This window comes from Phyllopteryx taeniolatus, chromosome 11 (genome assembly GCF_024500385.1).
Source record: "Phyllopteryx taeniolatus isolate TA_2022b chromosome 11, UOR_Ptae_1.2, whole genome shotgun sequence".
In the NCBI taxonomy this organism is placed as follows: domain Eukaryota; kingdom Metazoa; phylum Chordata; class Actinopteri; order Syngnathiformes; family Syngnathidae; genus Phyllopteryx; species Phyllopteryx taeniolatus.
Window position 1 is genome coordinate 29394228 of NC_084512.1, and position 17106 is coordinate 29411333.

At 48.2% G+C, this 17106-nt stretch overlaps 2 protein-coding genes across 3 annotated transcripts; both read left to right on the top strand.

The window, feature by feature from the left end:
* Positions 1–75: 75 nt before the first annotated feature.
* Positions 76–10433, top strand: yipf3 (Yip1 domain family, member 3). The gene is made up of 9 exons (XM_061789708.1): positions 76–387; positions 7173–7382; positions 7467–7573; positions 7650–7695; positions 7772–7864; positions 7949–8080; positions 8303–8416; positions 8508–8631; positions 9881–10433. Exons 1-9 carry the CDS (start codon positions 316–318, stop codon positions 9985–9987), a joined length of 1005 nt encoding a protein of 334 aa, XP_061645692.1. The 5' UTR covers positions 76–315; the 3' UTR covers positions 9988–10433.
* A 2413-nt stretch (positions 10434–12846) lies between these two features.
* dnph1 (2'-deoxynucleoside 5'-phosphate N-hydrolase 1) lies at positions 12847–17062 on the top strand. 2 transcript variants are annotated; one of them, XM_061789714.1, is made up of 5 exons: positions 12847–13080; positions 15390–15452; positions 15520–15630; positions 15705–15778; positions 16649–17062. In XM_061789714.1, the coding sequence occupies exons 1-5, from the start codon at positions 12945–12947 to the stop codon at positions 16730–16732; spliced, it is 468 nt and encodes a 155-aa protein (XP_061645698.1). In that variant the 5' UTR covers positions 12847–12944; the 3' UTR covers positions 16733–17062. The 2 variants fall into 2 exon arrangements, with proteins under 2 accessions (XP_061645698.1, XP_061645699.1); XM_061789715.1 differs by having other exon boundaries at positions 12851–13080; positions 15705–17062.
* The last annotated feature ends 44 nt before the right edge of the window (positions 17063–17106 follow it).

Sequence of the window (17106 nt, forward strand, 5' to 3'; positions counted from 1 at the left end):
GATATATATATATATAAATATGAAAAGATATGATAAAAACAATTTAGATTTTGATCTTTATTTTGCTCCCTGAGCCGCACTCCAACACCCTAGATGGCGGTAATGCCTCTTAAACGTTAGATGCCAACGGCCATAAAGCAATGAGAAGATCTATTTATTTTTCTGTTCAGGAGGCCGACCTGTCCCATTTGAGCGCTTTTGTTTTTTGTTTTTGTGTGTGTAAAAGAACGAGGGATCAATTAGGGCTGCAGCCGCCGCCGCGAGGAAACAAAATCGTGTACTACGAACGAACGAGAACTTCGCAAAATACACAACATGTCTGCGGGCCCCGGGCGCACTAACACGAACACGGAACCGTGGGGAAGCTTCGACGACCACCTCGTACAGGTAAGCTAACGTGCTAACTTCATTAGCCACTGTCGAGCACACGCTTCCTGTCCGCCTGACCACTGGCGAGGTGTCCATGAGCAAGGCCATCTAGAATTCAAGCTAACCTCAGCTGGCTGCCTGGAGTGAATGTGGCTCAGATTGTAGAGGGGGTTGTCCAGTGAACGAAGGGTTAGCGGTTCGAATCCCGTGGTCTGCTGTTGAACTGAACCCAAAATTGCTTCTGCAGCAGCCGCCCGTTGGTGCGTGAATGGCTCAATAAATGTGCGCTTCTGTTAAGCGTTTTGGGCACCGTGACGGTGTAGAGCAGGAGTGTCAAACTCATGTTTGTCGCGGGCCACATTGTTGCTACGGTCCTTCAGTGTGCCGTTATGACCGTGAGACCTTATAAATGTTTCATCCATTGATCATAGTATTGTATACAACAAAATGATGTATAACCAGTTTTCAAATCAGAAGGCAAGGATAATGGTTTGTTCAAGTTACTGTTGCCGTGACCCAATGGTTAAGCTCATCGCCTGCCACCGTGGGGGACCTAGGTTCAAGACTGGACCATCCGCCAACATCCCCCGGACTCACGGCTGTGGTGTCCTTGAGCAAGACACCGATACCCCGAAATGCTCCCCGGGCGCTTCAGCCGCTCCAGTGTGTTCCACTAACATGTGTATGTGTTCACTGTGATGGGTAAAATGCAGAGAACAAATTTCGTGTGCATGCATGCGTGTTCATGACAATAATAAAAGGTGGTTCTTCTTCTTCTGTAAAAAGGGGTTTGGTAACAGCAACAAAAAATGCTTGCAATCATTTATAGCAAATTACGATGGAAGTTGATGCCAATGATTTGCTTTCGCCGGCCACATCAATTGATGTGGCAGGACGGATGTGGCCCCCAGGCTACGAGTTTCACATGGCTGCTATGTGGTTTGACGATATCCACTTGAAACTCTCTTCTGGGGATGTCCCGAACCAACTTTTTCACTTCTGAGCCAATACCAATATTGCAACTGTTAGAGGTTAGGAAAAGAGAACAAAGAAAAGTCGCGGCCCGGGTATAAGCTGCCCCCCGTACAAACCTCTATTGCCCGGTTCTTTTATGCTGGTCGAGGTAGAACTTCAATGATTAGGCCGGATGAAAAGTTTCACAATTTATTTGATATTTCAAAGTCAAACAATAAGGTTGGTGAAGGTTCAGCGCTGGGCTCTCCCCCACGTGGCAAAGACCAGCGTACCAGCGTGCGTGTTGAAGAGACCGCAGAGGTTGTTGTCCGTTTGTTTTGTGGCCAAAACTGCTTCCCGTCGACTTTGGGGTCCGTTCGGAAATTCACTCCGATGTTCCCACCGCGCCACGAGACTGCGGCACTCAGAGACAGAGCGTGCTCCACTTTTTATAACTTTACTACTGAACGTGTTGGCTATTGCTAGGGATGTGTCAGTACATCTGCCATATTGAATGTGTCAGTTTTACTTATATTGAGTGGCACACACACTACCAACGAAAGTTCCGGGTTGCGGTGAGCGCGCCCGGAGTGAACTTCCCAACGCACCCTATGTTGATATGGTGTGCGTTTGTTGTGTCGGTGCGAGTAAGTGTAATGCAATTCTATCTTCATAAGGATATCTGGATGTGTATCTGCAATGGGATGTATCAAATAAAAGTGTATGCAGTGTTGTGTAAGCGTTCGCCCAGTAATTTCTAAAACAACCTTGAGTGTTGGTCAATACTGGTATTGGCCCGATCCAATCTCGGATCATACATAATTCACTTATTTTGTAATATGGAATGTGAGAGAAGGCTTGATCAAGTGATATTACTCAAGCAGAGAAAAGTAATCAGCAACAGTAGGTATGAGAAAAACTGACCCATTTATTATTCACCAATGGGTTATATAAAGTAACTGTGCTGTGCACGTCTTGACCTCTGAGGGGCAGTGTGGTGCACACAATGAGATAAACACTTGCAGTGAGAAAAGAGATCCGGCGAGTTGGCTGGCATGCTGTAACAACGCAAGAGATTGCGTGATTTTCGAAGGCAAAAAAAATGGCGGCGCCCCTTGCACAGTCTTGGAAAAAAACTGCTACTACAAGATGAAATAAATTTTTTCAGAAGTCTTTTTCAACGCCGGATGGTCACTTTGTTCTTTCATTTTTTTCCTTCGCCAGCTTTGCTAGCAGCGGTAACTTACAGAGAGCCACTTGCTATCCGCGCAGCTACGTCAACACCAGCTCGTCTCGCCATGGAGGATCTGAGTCAACGCGAGTTGCCGTTGAAGAGGAAAAAAGCTGATTCTTCCACCTCAACTGAGGATTTGCTTGATTCGACAAAGATACAGACGAGTGTCCTCTTTTCAATCAACGAGAAATTGTCAATTGCACTTGATTTGCTTCGCCAGCAACAACAAGTGAACGAGCTAAGATGAGATACTACTGCGCTTCGATCAAACATGATGTCAACGTCAGCGGAACTACAAACTCTTAGACTGGAATATAAACTCATGAAAGAAACTACGTTGGACATTCAACCAAGAAGTATGCGGGACAACCTCATTTTCTCAGGCATTCCAGACAATGCTCCGGAAGACCCAGAGGTGTAGATTAAAAGGTTTATGATGTCCGCGCTCAAGATACAGCAAGATACAGTCGACAAGATTACTTTTCACCCTGTCCACCGTTTGGGAGGCTCTCGTCCAGGAAACCAACCACGTCCCATCATTGCAAAGTTTGAACACTTTCACCAAGAAGTGTTTGTAAAATCCAAAGGTCGGGAGCTTAAAGGGACTTCGTTTGGAGTGAACGACCAGTTCCCCAAGCAGATTGAGAGGCAAAAGGGTTTTGTACCCGTTGATGGAGGCAAACGAGCGTGGTTAGTTGTCGACAAGCTGTGATTACCGCCTGAGATGCAGTGTTGATTGGTTGTAGGGGTGGCTAAACTCTCATGGGATTGGTCGGTACGGTTCGTCACGACCGTAAAGCCTGTAATGCTGTGCCGCTTAAAATGGAAGCACCCTGTTGTTTTGAATCATAACCTCCCCTTTTTTTTGGCTATGGTGGGGGTCCGTATGGGACTGCTTCTGAGTCTGGACCCGGACCTCGGTCTGTCAGTTAGTGATCGCTGCCCTAGGTTGAGAATGCAATTTGTGGTGGTTGGCAGGATGGCACCATGGTGTTTGATAAGCGCATTCAAAATAATCTAGTCAAACAAAGGTTTATGAACTATGCTTATTTATTTTACATACACAGCAATATCATTTACAGTTAGGTATTGACAAAGTTGACAACATTTTAACGGAAGGTTTTCTGAATCCGCTTTTAAATGTGAAATGTAAATATTTCCTGTTCAAAGGGGCATAAAGTATGAGCTTTATTCTCTCTGCTTCTTTTCATTCAATTTTACATTTTCATGTACGTTTTCTTTTTCGCCCTCCTGGAAGCCGTCACCTTATCGTGGTGGAGGGGTTTGTGTGTCCCAATGATCCTAGGAGCTAAGTTGTCTGGTGCTTCATGCCCCTGGCAGGGTCACCCATGGCAAACAGGTACTGGGTTAGGGACCAGACAAAGCACGGCTCCAAAAACCTCTGGAGCTAGGCCTGGAGGTGGGGTTCAAAGGAGAGCGGCTGGTGGCCAGGCCTGCACCCATGGGGCCCGGGCGGGCATAGCCCGAAAGGGTAACGTGGGTCACCCTTCCCATGGGCTCACCACCTCGGGTACAGTGCGAACTGGGCGGTGGGCGAAGGCGGGGACCTTGGCGATCCGATCCCCGGCTACAGAAGCTGGCTCTCGGGACGTGCAATGTCACCTCTCTGGCAGGGTAGGAGACCGAGCTGGTGTGTGAGGTCGAGAAGTTCCGACTAGATATAGTCCGCTTGGGCTCTGGTACCAGTCCTCTCGAGAGGGGTTGGACTCTCTTCCACTCTGGAGTTGCCCACGGTGAGAGGCGCCGAGTCGGTGTGGGTATACTTATTGCCTCCCCGGCTCGGCGCCTGTACGTTGGGGTTCACTCCGGTGGAGGAGAGGATAGCCTCCCTCTGCCTTGGGGTAGGGGACGGGTCCTGACTGTTGTTCGTGTCTATGCACCAAACAACAGTTCAGAGTACCCACCCTTTTTGGAGTCCTTGGAGGGGGTGCTGGAGAGCGCTCTCGCTGGGGACTCCATTGTTCTGCTGGCTTGTATGACCGGAGTCATAGTTTGGTCCGCATATCCGGCAGTAGGTCTGACTCGTTTCCGGTGAGGGTTGGACTCCGCCTAGGCTTCCCTTTGTCACCGATTCTGTTCATAACTTTTATGGACAGAATTTCAAGGCGCAGCTGAGGCGTAGAGGGGGTCCGGTTTGGTGGCCTCAGTATTGCATCTCTGCTTTTTGCAGATGATGTGGTTCTGTTGGCTTCATCAAGCCGTGATCACCAACTCTCACTGGAGCGGTTCGCAGCAGAGTGTGAAGCGGCTGGGATGAGAATCAGCACCTCCAAATCTGAGACCGTGGTCCTCGGTCGGATAAGTGTGGCGTGCCCTCTCCGGGTCGGGGATGAGATCCTGCCCCAAGTGGAGGAGTTCAAGTATCTTGGGGTCTTGTTCACAAGTGAGGGAAGAATGGAACGGGAGATCGACAGGCAGATCGGTCTGCAGTGATGCGGACTTTGTATCGGTCAGTTGTGGTCAAGAAGGAGCTAAGCCAAAAGGCAACGGACTATTGTAATATTAGTCATTCGAAGTGCTCGAGGACTCTGCATCTCGACAGTGCAGGGACCTACGCGAGGATCCTGTTCGTGGACTTCAGCTCAGCGTTCAACACCATCATCCCTGAACTCCTTTCATCCAAGCTTCTCCAGCTCAGCGTCTCACCTGCCATCTGCCAGTGGATTTACAGCTTCCTGACGGGCAGGACACAGCATGTGAGGCTGGGAGACACCATCTCATCCACGCGCACCATCAGCACTGGGGCCCCCCAAGGATGTTTCCTCTCACCGCTGCTCTTCTCTCTCTTCACCAACGACTGCACCTCAGCGCACCCGCCTGTCAAACTCCTGAAGTTTGCAGATGACACCACTGTCATCGGCCTCATCGAGGACTGTGACGAGTCTGCATATCGACAGGGAGCGAAGCGGCCGGAGCTGCGGTGCGGCCGACGCGACCTGGAGCTGAACACGCTCGAGACTGTAGAGATGATCGTGGACTTCAGGAGGCATCCTTCGCCACAGCTACTCCTCACATTGTCCAGCTGCCTTGTGTCAACTGTCGAGACCTTCAAGTTCCTGGGAATTACAGTCTCTCAGGACCCGAAGTGGGTGACCAACATCAACTCCGTCCTCAAAAAGGCCCAGCAGAGGATGTACTTCCTGTGGCTTCTGAGAAAGCACGGCCTGCCACGGGAGCTGTTGAGGCAGTTCTACACAGCGGTCATCGAATCGGTCCAGTGTTCTTCCATCACAGTCTGCTTTGGCGCTGCTACAAAAAAGGACAAACTCCGACTGCAACGGACAATGAAAACTGCTGAAAGGATTGTCGGTACCCCCCTACCCACCCTTGAGGACTTGCACGCTGCCAGAACTAAGACAAGAGCGTGCAAAATCCTCTCGGACCCTCCGCATCCCGGTCACCGAACAATGCAAACTAAAACTAGCAGACATTCCAACAGTTTCTTCCCTCTTCCAATCAACTTCTTAAACAGCTAACCTACAATTCCATTACAACATGGTGGCAATTTTTTTGACTTGAGTTCGTTGTCACATTTCTGTGGGGCCAATGATGTATTACTCGTGCACTCACTGTAGTCGTCTCGCCACGCTGCACTATTTGCATATCTGTTGTTGACCAATACTGGCCACTCGTGCCAGAGTAGCATCTGCTCCATTTGCACACTGATTGAGGAGTATCTGTAACATTTGCACAACCAACATTGTCCCAGATGACCGCACTACTCGTCACTTTATCCACTCCTTGAAGTCTCTGCGCCCTTTGCACAATGCTCATTGCACCGGACTATTGCAATATGAGTCATTCCAACTGCTCCAAGTGCTAGAGGACTCTGCATCTTTTTGCACAGTTGTCAAATACCAAATAACTAGCAACCCTTTACTGCTCAGTGATTGTGTTTATTTTAATTTTTTTTGTCAATGTCTTTATGTCTCCAAAGTGTTCTCTGTCAATTGACTGTCCGTTGTCGTACTAGAGCGGCTCCAACGACCGGAGACAAATTCCTTGTGTTTTTTGGACATACTTGGCAAATAAAGCTGATTCTGATTTACCGGTCGATCTACGTTCCTTTCCTCACCTATGGTCACGAGCTGCGGGTCGTGACCGAAAGAACGAGATCCCGGATACGAGCGGCCGAAATGAGTTTCCTCCGCAGGGTGGCCGGGCTCTCCCTTAGAGAGAGGGTGAGAAGCTCAGCCATCCGGGAGGATCTCAGAGTAGAGCCGCTGCTTCTCCACATCGAGAGTAGCCAGATGAGGTGGCTGGGGCATCTGATTCGGATGCCTCGCGGACGCCTCCCCGATGAGGTGTTCCGGGTACGTCCCACTGGGAGGAGACCCCGGGGACGACCCAGGACTACGTCTTTCGGCTGGCTCGGGGACGCCTCGGGATCCCCCCGGAAGAGCTGGATGAAGTGGCTGGTAAGAGGGAAGTCTGGGCGTCCCTGCTAAAGCTACTGACCCACCGCGACCTGACCTCTGATAAGCGGTAGAAAATGGATGGATGGATGTCTTCTTTTTCTTTTAATGATCTATAGGAATGCTGAAACCATTGACGTTATTCTATATTTATTTTTCTGATTCTTTTTCCACCCCAGGGCGGCAGTGGCGGCTCAGCGGTCATCGACATGGAAAACATGGACGACACGTCTGGCTCCAGCTTCGAGGATGTGGGGGAGATGCATCAGAGGATGAAGGAAGAGGAGGAAGTGGCAGCAGAGGCGGCGGATGCCGACGACGAGCAGGGAGACGACTTCTTGGGCATGAAGGGCTTCAAGGGGCAGCTGGGCAGGCAGGTGGCGGACGAAGTGAGTCCACGTGACGCTTTTATTCTTACCCCCGCATTTGGGCGTCTTGCTGAAGTCGGACATCTTGTCGCGTGTTGTCTTCAGGTGTGGCAGGCGGGAAAGCGGCAGGCTTCACGAGCCTTCAATCTGTACGCCAACATCGACATCCTGAGGCCCTACTTTGATGTGGAACCTGTTCAGGTGCGCAGCAGGTAGGAGCCGCCACCACTTCCTGTCTGCTGACGGCCGCTTTCTGTCAGCTCCTGGTTGATTGTTGTGCGTGCGCAGGTTAATGGAGTCAGTCATTCCCGTCCGCATGATCAACTTCCCCCAGGTACGCGCACTTCCGGTCTCAAGAGCCTTGCTTGTATCACTCTGCCCTCACTGTGTGTGCGCGCATGTCTGTGTAGAAGATTGCTGGCGAGCTATATGGACCGCTCATGCTTGTCTTCACACTGGTTGCCATCTTGTTGCACGGCATGAAGACATCTGGGACCGTCATTGTGAGAACGCTCGTGCACACACACACACACACACACACACCAAGCAGCGGTAGCATGGTGACGTTGTATGTGTGCGTGTTTCAGAGAGAGGGCACACTGATGGGAACGGCCATCGGAACGTGTTTCGGGTACTGGCTGGGAGTTTCGTCTTTGATCTACTTCCTGGCATATCTCGTCAATGCGCAGATCACCATGTTGCAAATTCTCTCCCTGCTGGTGAGCCGCCTCACACGTGCACCTTACGAGCCTGTGTTACGATTGAATGTTTTTCTAGAAACATTGTAACATTTGAGGTAGGAGTGAGCTTCAGATACGCCACCGCTTGAGTGGAGGGGAAAAATGTGTTTGCATTACATGTGCAACAATGAATCGGTTAATCGACCAGGAATATTATTAGATTTTTCCTGTGACCTGACTTCCTGTTTGCTTCTGCGTCAGGGCTACGGGTTGTTCGGCCACTGCGTAGTTCTACTGGTCAGCTACAACGTGCACTTCCACCTGCTCTTCTACACCCTCTGGCTGCTGCTCGGAGGACTGTCTACCCTACGGATGGTGAGTCTCCGTCGGCGTCCTCACTCCACGCGGCGGCGGGCGTCCGAGCGAGCGAGCGCCTCTCACGCCGGCATCTCGTTTGGTCTTTCAGGTGTCAGCTCTGATGTCTCGCACGGTGGGTCCGACTCCTCGCCTGCTGCTGTGCGGTACTGTGTCTTTCCTGCACATGCTCTTCCTGCTCTACCTTCACTTTGCCTACCACAAGATGCTGGAAGGTAGGCTTGCAAAATGTAATATTGAAGGTTGGCTCTTCAAAGGGAACTTGAGTGTATTTGAGCATAATACTGACTGAAACAAGCAGGATCTGAATCATCTTTATTGGTTAAGAAGGCGTTCGACCGTGTCCCTCGGGGGGAGTCCTGTGGGATGTGCTTCGGCAGTATAGGGTACGGAACCCCCCCTGGTACGTGCTGTTCGATCCCTGTACGACCAGCATTCCTGCCCTTTGTCACCGATTCTGTTCATAACTTTTATAGACAGAATTTCTAGGCACAGCCGAGGCGTAGAGGGGGTCCGGTTTTGGTGGCCTCAGTATTGCATTTCTGCTTCTCACCGGAGCGGCTCGCAGCCGAGTGTGAAGCGGCTGGGATGAGAGTCGCCACCTCCAAATCTGAGAGCGTTGTCCTCGGTCGGAAAAGGGTGGCGTGCCCTCTCCGGGTCGGGGATGAGATTCTGCCCCAAGTGGAGGAGTTCAAGTATCCTGGGGTCTTGTTCACGAGTGAGGGAAGAATGGAACGGGAGATGGACAGGCGGATCGGTGCAGCGTCTGCAGTTATGTGCACTTCGTATCGGTTCGTTATGGTGAAGAAAGAGATAAGGCGAGGCTCTCAATTTACCGGTCGTTCTACGTTCCTACCCTAACCTATGGTCGCAAGCTGTGGGTCGTGACCCAAAGAACAAGATCCCGGTTACAAGCGGCCGAAGTGAGTTTCCTCTGCAGGGTGTCCGGGCTCTCCCTGAGAAAGAGGGTGAGAAGCTCTGTCATCTGGGAGGGGCTCAGAGAAGAGCCACTGCTCCTCTGCATTGAGTGGAGCCAGATGAGGTGGCTCGGGCATCTGATTAGGGTGCCTCCCCGGTGAGGTGTTCTGGGCATGTCCCACCGGGAGGAGACCCCGGGTACGACCCAGGACACGCTGGAGAGACCAAGTCTCTCGGGTGGCCTGAGAACGCCTCGGGATCCCCTCGGCTGGATGAAGTGGCTGGGGAGAGGGAAGTCTGGGCCTCCCTGCTAAAGCTACTTCCCCGGATAAGCGGAAGAAAATGGATGGATGGATGAATGAAACTTGATCAAGATTTCAAATAAAAATGCCATGAAATGTCTGTAAATTCCCAGTTCATCCCCCTGGAAAGTTTCCAAAATTCTCTCGTTAATTTTCCCATGGAAATTTACTGGCCATAAACCCCCCGCCTTCATCCTCTCGCTCGCTCCCTGGCCTTTGACTTGTCCCGTTTTTCTGCTTTCAGGGCTTCTGGACTCCCTAGAAGGATCTAACATGGCGGCCATGCAGCGGGTGGCCAGAGACGTGGATGACCGCGTGAGGCTGAACGCCACAGTCGCCCTCGCCCTTTGAATCCCGCGTGCGCACCTTCGTGTTCAAATGATTCCCTTTTCAAAGCTTTTGCCTTTGTTGTCATGATTACCATTGTGTTCATACAGTGTAAATATGCTATTTATCAGTCCTAAGTTTATGTAAAATGCTTTATTGGGCCTCACAGACAGACAATGTGCGTGTGTGAATGCCAAAGGGGTGTTTTGCAATTATTAAATATGTGATAAATCCATCATTTACAGAGATTAATAGATGGGTAAATCGAATTCCAATGGATTTTCTTGCCCCCCGAAAACCTGCCAGTGTTATCATCATTCATGGCTATTAGAGGAACCTGTTCTTCCTTAATTAAATGGAAAGCAGCAAATATCGGCGTGCTAATACTGCATTCAAAGCACACAAGCGCCGTGGAAATCCGGTTTGTGATTTGGAGAAAGACAAATAAAAAGTTTTTTGCTTTATTTTAATCAGAATCATTTTTATTTGCCAAGTATGTCCAAAAAAACACACAAGGAATTTGTCTCCGGAAATTGGAGCCGCTCTAGTATGACAACAGACGGTCAATTGACAGAGAGCACTTTGGAGACAGAAAAACATTGACAAAAAAAAAAAAAAAAACAGGCACTGAGCAATAAAGGTTTGCTAGTTATCTGGTAATGCCGGTACATTATTATTATTATTATTTTTTTCTCTCTCTCTCTCCTTGACAATTGTGCAAAAAGATGCAAAAGTAATGAAGGAAAGTGGCTGTGTTGGAGTCCTTCACTGTACAAATCCTTACGGAGTGATCAGAGAGTCGGGAGTGAGTGAATGACTGCGTTCAGAATCATTCACTACTTCCATATCAACTACTAGATGGTGCCTTGAGATAAGTTTTTTTTTTTTTTTTTTTTCTCCCCCCCCCAAGATTCGAGCTGTAGCATGGCCAATGGTCTAAGATACGAGTGCACTTGAGACCCCCGCCGCTAGATAGAGCAAGCAAACGTCACAACAGTGGAAGGGTTAGTATCAGTTGGTGGTGCTAATGCACCATTAAGCTGGTTTGCCAGCCACCAATAAACACTAACAAAGAAGGACAGTACATTAGGTACAGTCTAGTTTTGGGCTCGCATTTTCCATGTTCTGCTCACGTGGAGAGCAAAAGTTGTTTTATATGTAACAATACTTTCGAGTGCAATTTTTCCTGGGGTGAAAAACGCATTTAATAAAAACTTGGGGTTTGTTTTGGGGCGTTGGAACAGATCAATTAGACTTCATTCAGTTCAATGGGAAACGATGATTTGAGAGCGTATTTTTTGATTGTGGTCACGAACAAATTCAACTCTTATCTCAAGGCAACACTTGTATAGTTGACTCATAAGCCAAATGAAAACTAGTTTGGAACATGGGTCGGCCATCGTCAAAATTACGTAACAGCGATGACATCATTGACTACGCCGGCTACGATGGGCGGCATTGCTGTTGCGAAATTTCGAACCTCTCTTCTAATGAGTCATTAGCGGACGTATGCGGACGGTCTGAGCCAGGACTCGAACCAGCTACCCTTCCATCGCTGGACAACCCGGCCTACCTACTGATCCACAACCGCCCACATAGATAGATGGGAAGATATTAACGCCTTCCTGAGAAGTCGTCGTCACAATCGGAATTGTCATTCAAGATGTGTGTCAGGACGAGTCGAAACGACTGATACAGTATCTGTCATTTAGTCGTGCCAGTCAAAAGTCGTCATCAGGCATCTGCTAGTGAATTGCGCATATATGCACTGGATTTGCAGACATCTCTAACTCCTGTCTGAGATCTCTACAGTTTGATTCTGACTCGTCATAATTCCAGTTACAAATATATCCAACTTTGTTTCGATTTAAGATATCTGAAAATGGGCGGAGATATCTGCAACTGGAATTATGACTAGTCAGCATCAAACTGTAGATATCTGAGACAGGAGTTAAAGATGAATGCGGCCAAGTACAGGGATATCCTGGACAAAAACCTTCTCCAGAGTGCTCAGGACCTCAGACTGGGCCGAAGGTTCCCCTTCCAACAAGACAATGACCCTAAGCACACAGCTAAAATAACGAAGGAGTGGCTTCAGAACAACTCTGTGACTGTTCTTGAATAGCCCAGCCAGAGCCCTGACTCAAACCCAATTGAGCATCTCAGGAGAGACCTGAAAATGGCTGTCCACCAACGTACACCATCCAACCTGACAGAACTGGAGAGGATCCCAAATCCAGGTGTGAAAAACTTGTTGCATCATTCCCAAAAAGACTGTATTAGCTCAAAAGGCTGTATTAGCTCAAAAGGTTGCTTCTACTAAATACTCAGCAAATGGTTTGAATACTTATGGCTGGGTAATATTTCAGTTGATCTTTTTTAATAAATTGCAAAAATGTCACCAATTCAGGTTTTTTTCTGTCAATATGGGGTGCTGTGTGTACATTAATGAGAAAAATAAATGAAGTTAAATAATTTTAGCAAGTCACTGATGGCGTAGTGGTACACTCACCTGACTTTGGTGCGGGCAGCGTGGGTTCAGTTCCCACTCAGTGACGGTGTGAATGTGAGTGCGAATGGTTGTCAGTGTCTACATGAGCCCAGCGACTGACTGGCGACCAGTTCAGGGTGTAGAAGTCAGCTGGGATAGGCTCCACTGTACCGTGACCCTGAACAGGATAAGCGGTTTTGAAAATGGATGGATGGATTTTAGCAAATGGCTACAATATACCAAAGAGTGAAAAATGTATGGGGGTCTGAATACTTTCCGTACCCACTGTATGTGCAACACAGACAGGCGAGCTGGGCTTGCCTGCCATCTCGGTTCTATCGGTGTCTATGGGGCACGATCCAGTGGGAACAGTGATTCGATATGGAATACGTCACTCCGGATGTGACGACACCACTCCTGACTCCTGACGCCGTGCTGGTGAGCGGGCAAAGCGTGTTGCGTGTCTGTCTCAATTTGTGCAAGTTTTAAGATGAAGATTTATTTCTGCGGAAGCATCCGCGGCGGCAGGGACGACGCGTGCGTTTACGAGCACGTGGTCAAGACGCTCGGAAAGTTCGGGAAGGTTCTAACGGAGCACGTGGGCGACAGCGAGCTCACCGATACAGGTCAGCGGTCACGCCGTACTTGACTGTCGTCTCCAACACTGAGCACTGCAATTCGGAAGTGGAAGTGGAAGTGGAGCAGCCGTATGTATACGTAGACGCCCCATGCAACGGTCGCCATATTAGATGTGGCAGATTCAATACAAGTCAATGAGTGAGCCAAGTTAATGCCTCTCATTCATTATTTATGTAATAGACCTTGTAGAGATGTTAAAAAAAATACTTTTGGACAATTTTATGTGATCCAAAAAGAACTAGCAGGTGGCAACGCTACATTCATAACTGCGGTACAGCACAGAAAACATCAGTATGGCAATTGGCAGCCGTTGCCACTGCAAACACAGTGACTCAAGCTATTCCAGAATTCCCACTTCGTTTCCAGGTAGGACACGCCCCGCTGCAACATGATTGGTTCCTGCTTCGCGGATAGGGCAGGCTACGCATATGGAACGAGATGACCATCCCAAACGTGTATCACATTTGTCCGAAATAAAAAACAATGCTTGTTATGGCTAGGGTTGGCTCCTAAAGTGGTTTAGGATGGTTGAATGTTAGGATTAGTGTGGATTTGGGTTAGTGGGAAACATGCTAACGCCGCCCAACTTAAGTCACATATTCTTCTCCTGTCCTTGTCCTGTTCTATGTTGTCCTGTCCTTCCCTCACAGGGTATAGCACTGCAGGCCCATGCAACACTCAGATTTAACGTTTCATAGTTGTAGATAATGATTTACTTCACTCATTCTGTTTACAATGAGTGCTTTTTCTTTTGTCTTTTGTCTTTCTTTCTCCCTTCTAGAAACTTTGTTCTGTTCAACTGATCAAGTCTAATTCTCAATAAACCTCAATTATAATACTACAGCGGAAGCTTAAAAACTCCACTGTGACACAGTAAAACTGTTTCGGCATAAAAGGGATACAGATTTTCCATTCTGCTTGGCCTAACAGCTGTGTTCACTCCAGCCGTTTTCATCCTTTTTGCAAAGTCTACCACCATCTGTCCCTCCAAGTTCCTTTCCTGGATGCCGTACTTACCCATCACTTCTTCATCACCCCTGTTTCCTTCACCAACATGTCCAGTACAATCTGCACCAATCACATTACACAAGACCCTCCATTTCAAGTTTCAGCCTCCTCACTCGAGCTGATCATCTTTTCACCTCCAAGACATTCTTAGCTAACTCTTCCTTTAAAATAACCCCGACTCCATTTCTCTTCCCATCTACACCATGGTCAAATCATTTCAACCCTGCCCCTAAACTTCTAGCCTTACTGCCTTTCCACCTGGTCTCCTGGACACAATATATCAACCATTCTCCTTATCATCATGTCAACCAACTCCCGAGATTTTCCTGTCATAGTCCCAACATTCAAAGTCCCCACATTCAGTTCTAGGCTCTGTGCTTTCCTCTTCTCTTTCTGCCGAAGAACCCGCTTTCCACCTCTTCTTCGACTTCGACCCACAGTAGCTGAATTTCCACCGGCGCCCTGCAGGTTGACGGCACCGGTGGCGGACGTTGTTAACCCGGGCCACGCCCGATCCGGTGTGGAATTCTTTGGATGAACGCTCATATTTGTTGGGCAAAGTTTTAAGCCGGATGCCCTTCCTGACGCAACCCTCTGCATTCATCCGGGCTTGGGACCGGACGACAGTTTGCACTGGCTTGCGCCCCCCATAGGGCTGCATTAAAGTAACTATAAATGATTCATTTTATTTTCGGAAGGTTAAATGTCGCATTTGTTCAACTGAACCGTCCTAAGTAAATCAAAGCACCTCCTTGCACAAAGCGATTACACTAATAAACACAGGTGTACAGAGATTTTATAAATTCGCTTTATTAATTATATATACACACACAGACACACAGTGGGGCAAAAAAGTGTGTACCGTAATTTCTCGTGTATAATGTGCATTTCCCCCCCCCCCCAAAAATTGTCAAAAGTCAATAGTGCGCATTATACATGGGTAGAGAAAACAAAAATCAGCTAAGCAACTGACAACAATCAGCGTAGTTCGGGGCAGATTGGTTCAATAGGGTTTGTTTGGAGGTCGGTTTCATCGTGGGAATTCACAGCATTATGCACATATGGGACTTCATAGCAGTAGCCACAAAGTCAGAAAATTCAAAATGATGTTCTAGTGGCCAAATACAGTCAAGAGTGATGGATTGTTAAATCTAAATCCCATCAGATGTGGCTTTGACTGTAAAACACTTGCTACATGACAAATAAGGCACCTTTTCATTTATGTATGTCCATATCTACGTACGTATCCGTTTGTCTGTTTACATATTTGATGTGTGTGTGTTTACAGGGGAGGAGTCGCAGGATGTAGCCATTCACGATCGCGACATGGAGTGGCTCAGACAAGCAGACGGTGAGCCCCTCTCGATTTGTCCATATGCAATAATCAATCAAATTGACGTCTACGGGTCACGTGACAGTCGTCGTTGCCGAGGTGACGCAGCCGTCGCTGGGCGTGGGCTACGAACTCGGCCATGCCTACCTGATGAGGAAGAGGACGTTGTGTCTCTTTCGACCATCAGCTGGACGCAGTGAGTGCTTCTCTTTTCTCGTTATTTGAAAATGTGAAGAAAATAAAAAAGACATCACTGCCTTCTCGTCGCAGAGTTGTCGGCCATGATCCGAGGTGCGGCGGATGGGGAGCGGATGTTGGTGATGGAGTACAACGGCGAGGACGATGTGGGCAACATCCTGGATAACTTCTTCAAAATAAAGCCTCACTGAATTCTACTTCATGCTCTCTCATTAAACGCACAAACTGGGGCACTTGGATATTTGTTTGATGGTCTTAAACATTCAAGTGGGGGAAACTATGAAAAAATATCAGAATTAGAGAAGGGGGCCAATACTTTTCATGGCAATGTACACATGCATACTGGAATGAAGGTATATATTTGTGGGCACTCTCGGGTGGAAATGTGTACAGTGATGCAGGGGGTAGAAAATTGTGCACTGAATGCACAGTGTGTGTTTTTTACCCGTTTTGTTTTCTGGACCCAGGAAGGTCTACCCCAGTAAGATTAGCTCTTCTATGTTGCAAAAGGGCGGAACGGTGGACGACCGGTTAGCACGTCGGCCGACCGGTTAGCACGTCGGCCTCACAGTTCTGGGGACCGGGGTTCGATCCCCGGCCCCGCCTGTGTGGAGTTTGCATGTTCTCCCCGTGCCTGCGTGGATTTTCTCCGGGCACTCCGCTTTCCTCCCACATCCCAAAAACATGCATGGCAGGTTAATTGACAATTCTAAATTGCCCGTAGGTTTGAATGTGAGTGAGAATGGTTGCTTGTTTGTATGTGCCCTGCGATTGGCTGGCAACCAGTTGAGGGCGTAATCCGCCTCCTGCCCGATGATAGCTGGGATAGGCTCCGGCACGCCCGCGACCCTAGTGAGGAGAAGCGCGACAGAAAATGGATGGATGGATGTTGCAAAAGCTAATGGGGATCCAATAAACAATTCCTAGTGGGATTTTTGTGCGAGGGATGCTTCCCATCAGGCAAATTTTTCTTGGGAACAGAAAACTCAAAACTGGTGCATGTTTTTTTTTTACAGGAGAGGGCTGCTTTAACCGAGACTTCCAACCTCGTCACATTGATTGACTCGACTCTGCGTTGGGTGACCCCGGACTCCGATTAGCTGTCGGCGTTCACATACAGGTGCATCTGAACAAATTAGAATACTATAGGAGAGTTCATTGTATTTCAGGATCGCAATTCCAAAAGTGAAACCGTTTCTCATGTAACATTCTAATTTCCTGGCAACGGTAAAATGTGTTTTTTTTGTTAGCTGTAAGCTAAAATCATCAAAATAACAAATCAAATCATAGTTTAGTTTTTTTAGAATTTAACTCCAGAAATACGATACGTTTTCTCCTTCTAATTTATTGAGATGCACCGGTACTTTTTCCACCGTGGTGTGCACTGTGAATGTTACCCTCGTGTGCCCAATAAAACCATCATCATCGTTGTTGTTGTGCTATTAATTAGGATGTCTGTTGTTGTTGTTAGGGA

Coding starts and splice junctions, on each gene's coding strand:
- dnph1 (XM_061789714.1), top strand. CDS start 12,945: ATGAAGATTTATTTCTGCGGAAGCATCCGCGGCGGCAGGGACGACGCG. Junction 13,081..15,389: donor CAGCGAGCTCACCGATACAG/GTCAGCGGTCAC, acceptor GTGTGTTTACAG/GGGAGGAGTCGCAGGATGTA. Junction 15,779..16,648: donor AGTACAACGGCGAGGACGAT/GTGGGCAACATC, acceptor TTTTTTTTACAG/GAGAGGGCTGCTTTAACCGA.
- yipf3 (XM_061789708.1), top strand. CDS start 316: ATGTCTGCGGGCCCCGGGCGCACTAACACGAACACGGAACCGTGGGGA. Junction 7,574..7,649: donor CCTGTTCAGGTGCGCAGCAG/GTAGGAGCCGCC, acceptor GTGCGTGCGCAG/GTTAATGGAGTCAGTCATTC. Junction 7,865..7,948: donor AGACATCTGGGACCGTCATT/GTGAGAACGCTC, acceptor TGCGTGTTTCAG/AGAGAGGGCACACTGATGGG.